Here is an 8,534-nt window from a genome sequence, read left to right as displayed (position 1 = left end):
CAATGTTAATTTATGTTCATTAAATTCTGCAGTAAACATGAATCACTTATTGCATGCTTGTAACAAATCTATCTAATTCATCTTCCAGGTCATTTTTCAGGTAGGGATGTTAAGTTTCCATCAATTTAAATACCCCAGCCTAGACTGAACAGTGCAAAAATCTACTCAAGTTGAGTGAGAGTGAATATAATTTCACTACGTTGTTTATAGGAATGATCCAATCACTTGTAAACATTAAAAGGGGTCGTCGGATATAGAACAATGGTTTCCACAGATGACCTCCAATTAATCTTGTGCCCTATATTGAATCGAAAAGGCAAGACAGTAGGTTGTTGATGCCAAAAACTTGATGTAACGCATGTTCAAAAATCAAGTGTAATGTAGTGAAACAACTTAAGAGAATGAGAATCGTCCTTAAAGATCAAAATTTACAAACTTGTCTAACTATTTTAGGATTGTGTCAATTTTATTTAAGGGGTGAAAATTAGATGAGTGATTTGATTTTAAAATTAAAAGAAAACTTAGTAAGCAAAGATTTGAACTTTTGGAGAAAAAGCATCATAGGGTGTTGATTTCATTATTACCTTCATTAAGCCATGCAAAGGTTCTATGGAATCTTGTGTTATTTAGATGTTTAAGTCTAGAAACTAAACTTCGGATTATTATCTTTCAACAATAATCTTTCTTCTACAAATTTGAGTGAATACTAATATCTTGAAACTAAATTAAGAAGCAAGACATTAAGCAAAATCATGAACAACTTTCATTATTCACATAATTATTTTCATGAGAGATTAACAATGATTCAATGGTATAGATTCAGTTAACATACAATCTATCTAATTGAACATTCAACCTAATATGTATGGATGGCCAACTAACATACACTTAAGCATAACAACATTGAAAATATTCAATTCTACAATATCCACAGAAGTACTATGCATAAATAAAAATTCATGAATAGGTTCATCAACAACCTAGAACAAACGAGTCTAGCCATTCATAGTTGTCAAGTACACACTCTCATATAATTTGACTAACATAAGCAATAAAGAAAGTGAAAATAACAATAAAAAACTACTGTCAGTGATTCCTCGTCATTGCACACCATCAATCAAGCCTTGATTTGCACTTCCGGATCACAAACGACCTCCAACGAATTTTCCTCCCACTTTCAATTCTTTTCTACAGCAAAATGCACTTTAGAGCTCCCAAATTTCATGTCTAAGTCGATTGGAGAACCCTCATACTTATAGAAAAAGTTTTCCTAAAATAGCAGGTTTTTCAAAATAGGAAAGTTGGTGGCACAATGCCAGTGCAGCACTGCATAGGGGTGCATTCTGTGAAGGGCACTGCAACGTTGTTTTTGGGCAAAATGTTTCTTTTCTTTCCTCTTTATGAGTTTGGTTCAGTTTTTGACTTCTTTGAACAAATTTATTCTCTTTTATCTCTTTTTAACTTAAAGTCTCGTTCTCTTGCTCAATTCCTAACCATTACTAGCAAACATCAAATCTAACAAAATATGATAAAAAGAACTTTAAATTAACGGCAAAAAAAGCACTTTTCAAGTACATTTTAGTTATCCCTAATTAGATAATGAGTAGTAACGCATAGAGCTAATGCATTAGGATAGGTGCAACATACGGCAGCAAAGAGTCAAGCCTTGCCTTGTCTAAATATAACTTTCCTAAAGCATCTACTATACTTTTCCATTTTTGCATTCATTAATTCATGTTTTCAACAAAAAATACATTTCATGGAGGATTTTAAAGTTAGGACGAAAGTAAACTCATGTTTTTCAACAAAAACACATTTCAAAATTTCTTTTCTCCTGCAACTCTTCAACCACTTTTGAAAGTCTTAAACGGGCACCATTGACCATTCCAAAAGCAATCCTTTCTCAATTTTGTTCTTTTTTTTTTTCCTAATTCTATAGGAGATTGTTTGTGAGATAAAAGCCTAGAGATTCAAGTTGATAAACCCTAGATAAAGAGTCTATAGCACATAAAAAACCAAGAAAATTCCACAATGGTTAATTGAAAGCACATAGTAAGAATCATGGTTTTTCAATTTTACAATGGAGGATGTTAAAATTTGATGAAAATGAACCCATTTTTTCCAAACAAGAAAAAAGAAAGAAAAGAAAAGGAAAAAAAAAAATCAGAATATTGTTTTCTCTTGCTACTCTTCAACCACTTTTCAAAGGTGTAAGCATGGGTCATTTTCTATCGGTTTTATTCACCTTTCAATGGTGCTCCCTTCTCGTTGAATGTAGTTGGTGTTTGACGTGGGTCGAGTGGTGTATTAGAAATCTAGTGTGATCCATCATCTCTTTCTCAAAACAGATGATGTTATAAGATAGTCCTCAAACTAACAATCAAACCTGCTTCGACCACCAACATGTTGCCTTTCAACGGTCAACGCGGCACTTTTGGAAATGCTAGGTACTCCGACCCCTGACTATACTGATTGTCATTCAGTTTATGAATCTAAGAAACTAGATGAAAAAAGGTACTAAAAAGAAAGAAAGAAGAAAGGGAAGGAAGGAAGAGAAGAGGAAAAGAAAAAAGAACGAAGAGAGATGAATAGAGAAGATGAAACATGAGAGATAATTAGCAAATTGCAAAACAATCCTTGAAATATGTTGATAGTTGCAATTATACCTACAAACTTTCAATTGTAAAAGTTACCCTCATATTTTTACAAGGGTTAAAATTGGACCACCAAACGTATGATAATAGTAGAAATTTGACCCCATAGCATAAATTTAAACCTTAAACTTGAATCTTTGTTTAGTTGATACGGTATGTACTTTCATTCAATAATTGCTTGTAATCATGGAATGAAAATGAAAACTTAATTAATTTGTTAAAAATAAATAAATAAATAAAAGGGAACAGGGGAAAATTAAAAAAAAAATGGTCCTGCAATTTCGATTCCAAAGCTTTCTCCTGATAATATTGGATGGATGTTGGAAATACAATTGCACAGGACAAGTATCTTAAACTAGAGACCTAATGTTCTAATGTACTATTCAACAAGTTTTTTTTCCCCCAAAAAAACCCAAAAAGGAAATTTAATTATAAAATTTAAAAAAAAAAAAAAAAAAAAGGAGCAGTCCCCCAACATTTTGTTACACCTGCTTATTGCGTACGAATGCAATATATATGAATGCATGCATTACAAGGTTGATATTTTCTTTAGAACCAAAGAGAATACAATATATTATAGCCAAAACACTTACTTTTTTACTACCTTTCAAGTCCCCAGAAACCTACTAATTTACACTAATCGTGGAAGGGCGATTTCTGCAGGCTGGAGTAGTGTTCTTCCTTCAACCTGTTATTCCTTGACCATGCATTTGCACCTGCGCTGATGCTCCGTGAGTTCCTGTCAGGTTTCAGGACAATTCAGTTTGTCTAAATTTCGAGGTATTTGAGTTGCAACTTTACAGTTATAACTGAAGCAAAGTGATACAACTCTGTTACAGATTAGGTATTCTAATCGATGCCATTTGAACTTTGAAGTAATAGCTGAAGAAATGATTCTTGAGACTCCAAGTTTTCATATTAACCTTGTATACGAATCTAAGACAGCATCTAGTTCAGCTGAATACCTGAATTTGCTTTTGAAGGAATTTGACATACTCTACTGCTTCTTCTAACATATCTGCGGTGTTTGTTTGCTGCAAGAAGAATGAAAACGACAGGTCAATAAATATATTTAGGCTTCAGCTAACAAATATAGATGACAGTAACTAGTTTCACAAATTCCATAAATCTGAACTTGGTTTCGAGTTTAAAGTTAATAGACATGAATCTTTTGTCCATATCAAAACAATGTTTATATAATCTCACAAGGGTTAGAAAACAGTAAGAAAGATTTGGAATATATAAGGATAATATGTATAGTATGAAAACCACGTGGGTTCAAGCCTGAAATAAACGACCATTGCAGAAATATGAAAGATATGTCATCCTAATCATATAGTAATTTTGGAAAAATGCATCCTTGGTCCTGAAGTTTGAGCCTTACTCCCTCTAGTTCAAAAAATGATTTAAAATGATCTCTGCCCTCATTTCACCATCAGTGGACAAACGGAATTAAGATGTGTGGATCAAGACTTTGCTTTCCCAAATTGCCAACTCCCTTCTCTCCTTCTTTCATCCTCCATTCTCTTCCCTTCTGGTCATTAGGGCCGCTCTACTCCGACCACCGTTACCCACTATGCCTACCACCATCGTCATCCGTGGACGTGTGCCTTCATCATTGTCTCTTCCCCACCACATTTTTGGTTGTTCTCAGCCGATGTCCTTCACGCTTATATTCCAGCAGATTTAGAAAGAGTCTCTCCATCCAAAAGTCCAAATAGCACTAAACCCAAACCAAGTTATTGATTCCAACTCATTTCTCCGTTTACATGCTAAAAGAAAACCCATGTTCACAGCAATTATTATTATTATTATTATTATTTTGGGTAATAAAGTTTGGATAGAATCAGAGTGGGTAATGAAGAAATGATGGGCTTATTATATGCATTTACTTAAGACACCTTTCGAGTAGCACACATGGATTTCGCTCAGCAATAGACTTCGTGGTTTCTTTCTCAACTCCTCTTTCAGTTAACTCAACCCTTCGTTTTTGCTCTACAAGTTGGTGGCAGATACCAGTTTGTTCTTTTAGTTGAATTGAAGCTCCAGTCTGCTTCCAATTTCGTCTCTGCAGCTTGCTTACCTAATTTTCAGCTCAATTGGAGAAGGAAACATGTTGAAATGGACGCTTCCAAGCTCTGCACCATTAGATTAATCATTATATTTTACATTGGACCTCAAATTTCCATTGGAGGAGCAACGGGAGCATAATTACAAGTTGTTTGGAAATGTGAAGTTCATTGCTAAGGCCAGTCTTGTTACCTTTTTTGGCAACTTCTGTTTTGGGTACGTGGGAAGGGAAGCAAGGATATCAGTAATTGGGGACAAACAACGCAGACAACGATAAAGGTGCACAAATGAGGAAGGTAGTTGGAGATGGGCAACAATGAAAACGGAAGAGAGAAAGCAAAAGGGAGGAGAGAGAGGAGGATGGAAAAGAGATATGCCACATAAGTCTCTCACCAAGTCAGTAAAGCACAATCACCCACTTAGCAAGACACATAATTTTTTAGTTAGTCAACTAACAGTCATCCCAAGCACTGTTTGGAACTATTTTCTAAACTTAAGGACTAATATGTTCCTTTGAAACATCATGGAAGAGACAGAAGGTTTATTTTTCCATAAAAATATTCAGAAGCTCTCATCTCAAAATCAACCATCTAAGATAAGTCACCAAAATGCATTGAAGTTGTTCCAGGATTCTAACAAACAAATGCACACACTCAGTGTAAGTAATCCCAGCCTCGCCCTCACACGTCCAATCTTAAGTTGCTCTTCTCATTTACCTAATCTTCAATGGACTAATTGGCATAATGCATGTAGCTGAGGTCTAGATCGTTTGGTTGGTATTAAGAAGCTGGAGAATCTCAAAGGTACATCTTCATTCGCTGCCCCTTCTCTGCCTGGACTGAAGTCTTTAGTGCCTTTGGTTGGAATGTCATTCCACCTTTTAGAGCCTATGGATTGACTTGAATTGCTATTAACAGAACATATTTTTAAATCTACAAAGAATATTCTTTGGCTACACATCATCAGAGTAGTTATATGGAAGATATGAAACGAAAAGAACCTGGGATTTTCCAAGACAAGGAAAGTTGTCAACAAGAAACCTTTGGAACAGCTGTCTTTATGGTTCTTTACTGGCGTAAAAATATACTTCCTTTCAACAATGACAGCTTAAATTCTCTCCTTTTCAATTGGAGAAGTGTTTTGTAAACTCTTTGGATAGTATCTCTCTTTTGTGTCATTTCATTTATTTAGTAAAATTGTTTACTATCCAAAAATTAGATGAATATTTATTTTCTACATATTAATAAACCAACACTCCCATAACAACTGATACATGAAAAGATCAAAAATGAAATAAATTAGCATGCATGCCACATCCATTTAAAACTAACTCCAGTAAAATTTGGAAAATCTTATCAGTTCAATTATTTGTAAGATGGCTTTGTTGGTTAGAAGATGTAAAATGCATTTTTGTAATTGTAGTCTACCATCCTTCGTGACAAACTGTAGGTCTGTAGGTGGTTTTTGTAATTACTCACTTATAGGTTTTTGTTCTTTTTGTTCTGGTAACCTATTTCATCAATCAATAAAATGGTTTCTATGCCCTATCGGAAAAAAAGAAAGTATTATTTGAAATTAGATGATTAAAAATAATGTCAATGAAAGAGATCGAACTTCAGATTCAACCACACAATCTTCTCCCCATTACTCAAGTAATTGCGTACATGTTCGACTTCATTAATCATAAAGTAAAGTTCCAGCCAAAAGTAGAAGCCAAAAATGGAATTCAAGGAAGGAAGTGCAAGAAGAAGCACATGGCAGAACAAATCACAGTTATTCTCGATATATATGACAAAAGATAGATCTAAACTCATCCAAAATGATCAATCATGACATAGTTTACCTTATCCATGTTGGGGACAACCTCCTGAAGCTTCCTTATTCTGTCACTAATTCTAGTCCTACGGACCTACCATCAAGAAAACAAAAAAGAAAAAAAGATAAGTAATGGGCATACCTCTTGTTGTGTGTGTTTTGTTGACCAGACATAGTGATTAGAGATATAGCTTGGCAACAAATAACAGAAAGGGAAGGAGGAGAGGGGGTAAGGTTATTAGATAAAATAACAGCAGAAAAGTCACCAAATTGGATAGGGATAGAATGTCGGAATACATTTGAAATCGAAGTTTGAGAGCACAGATGATGAATGGTGAATAGAGGGAACGAATCCATCTCAAAAAGTCACCATAAATTATGGAGAAGTGAGATTGGTTATTGAAAATAAGTCAACAAAAAGAGTGAAGGAAGATATAAGCAAAAAAGAACTAACCCTCTCAGCAATGCTCCGAGGATGCGTGGCACAGCCACGCTTGGCTCTCACCCGGCAGGGCACAGAGTCCTCCAATAATTTCTCCATTTCCATGTCTATCAAACTCGAAACTCCACTTCCTTCCCTTTTCTGCCAAAAATTTCATTTAAATCAAAAGAAAACTAGTGTGAGTGGGAATCGCAAAACAGAGCTTTCCAAATAAAATGATTACCAGTTGAGGTGAAAATTTGGGGGAGAAGTTTTGGGCGTCGACTTCTCTAGCTCGTTTGGAGGTGGGAGAGACGTCGAGAGTGGGAGAGGAATTGAGAGCATAGGCAGTGTAAAATCCTTCCCCAATTCCAGAGGCGGCGAGAAACTCGGCGGGAGAGCTATTCTGCCTGTGGAAGGCGGGGGAGGGATTGGGGTCGAACAAGGGTTGATCTGCGGGGGAGTCGAGGTCAGAGGAGTTGGCGGCGAGAAGCTGAGTCAAGCAGTGACTGGGCTTGAGGGGGTCCTCCTCGTCGTCCTCTAAAAGAGCTTCCAACCAGGCGGCAGGGGCAGAGCGGAACCGTGCAAGGCCGGCGCCGCCGCCGCCGCCGGAGCTACGACTACCAGTAGCACCAGCACCAGTTGTCGATTGCATCTGCTTGGGAGTGAGTGGCGCAGGAGATTTCTGCTGTGTTTTTTATAATATTTTTGTTGGTTTATTTGTTGGAAGTGAAAGGAAAGGGAAAAGAAAAGGAAAAGGAAAAGGAAAACTCCGCCCGAATTCTATCTTTGGAAATGCGAAGGGTCAGTCAGTCACTCACAACAACAGCGTAGGGGACGAGGGACCAGATTGTTCCTCTGGGCTCTTTTGGACTTTGGAGAATGAAAGCCAAAGGAAACCCAATCAATCCCATTATCCTCTGCTCCTCAGGTGTACGGTAAACCTCTTTTTCCATCCACTCCACTCTCCAATCATCTCATCCCCTTACTTACCCACCCTCATCAACGCTGATCCCAGCATTCCGTTTGAGTGACGTCTTCACGGGAACTCCGCCTCAACAACAGCTCCATCAATTATTTTTTTTATATGTAAAATTATATGCAAAAAGGATACCTTATTCATTATTTTTCTGGATTTGCTCAAACTGCCTTGATTCAATAAACGCCTCCCCAACGCGATCCATAGCACGTCATTCTTCACTTTTCCTATAATAAAAGCCTTAAAATATATGGAAATCATAAACAAGAGCATCATCCATTCCATCTTCCATCGGAAGCTAAATAAGCATACTTAACTTTAGAGTTTTTATGATTGAGTCACCAAAAAAGAAGGTACACCTTGTTGTATAGGTAGTGACTTTCAATTCTTTGTAGCATTTCTTAACCATACTTTCATGTCCTCAAGATTCCTCTCATTCAAATGTGATCTCGGATCATTCATATTGCCTTCTAAACTCGGGGCGTTACATCTTCATAGCTATCATAGTCACACCATTGGCATCATAAACTATAGGCCCAATACTCACTATACCATCAAGGACAGTTACATCAAAATTCACCTTGAAAGATTCCTA

General features: G+C 36.4%; 1 protein-coding gene across 1 annotated transcript; it reads right to left on the bottom strand.

The window, feature by feature from the left end:
• Positions 1–2,933: 2,933 nt before the first annotated feature.
• On the bottom strand, positions 2,934–7,886 carry LOC120080609 (transcription factor bHLH80-like). The gene is made up of 5 exons (XM_039035338.1): positions 7,205–7,886; positions 6,994–7,122; positions 6,568–6,633; positions 3,620–3,688; positions 2,934–3,393 (listed from the first exon to the last, which is right to left on the bottom strand). The coding sequence occupies exons 1-5, from the start codon at positions 7,613–7,615 to the stop codon at positions 3,346–3,348; spliced, it is 723 nt and encodes a 240-aa protein (XP_038891266.1). The 5' UTR covers positions 7,616–7,886; the 3' UTR covers positions 2,934–3,345.
• Positions 7,887–8,534: the final 648 nt, after the last annotated feature.

Source organism: Benincasa hispida, chromosome 6, assembly GCF_009727055.1.
Source record: "Benincasa hispida cultivar B227 chromosome 6, ASM972705v1, whole genome shotgun sequence".
NCBI lineage: Eukaryota > Viridiplantae > Streptophyta > Magnoliopsida > Cucurbitales > Cucurbitaceae > Benincasa > Benincasa hispida.
Note: the sequence above shows the minus strand (reverse complement) of the source record. Positions and strands in the feature narration are given on the sequence as shown.

Coding starts and splice junctions, on each gene's coding strand:
- LOC120080609 (XM_039035338.1), bottom strand. CDS start 7,615: ATGCAATCGACAACTGGTGCTGGTGCTACTGGTAGTCGTAGCTCCGGC. Junction 3,689..6,567: donor TTGTCCCCAACATGGATAAG/GTAAACTATGTC, acceptor TTCTTCTTGCAG/CAAACAAACACCGCAGATAT. Junction 3,394..3,619: donor TCCTTCAAAAGCAAATTCAG/GTATTCAGCTGA, acceptor GAAACCTGACAG/GAACTCACGGAGCATCAGCG.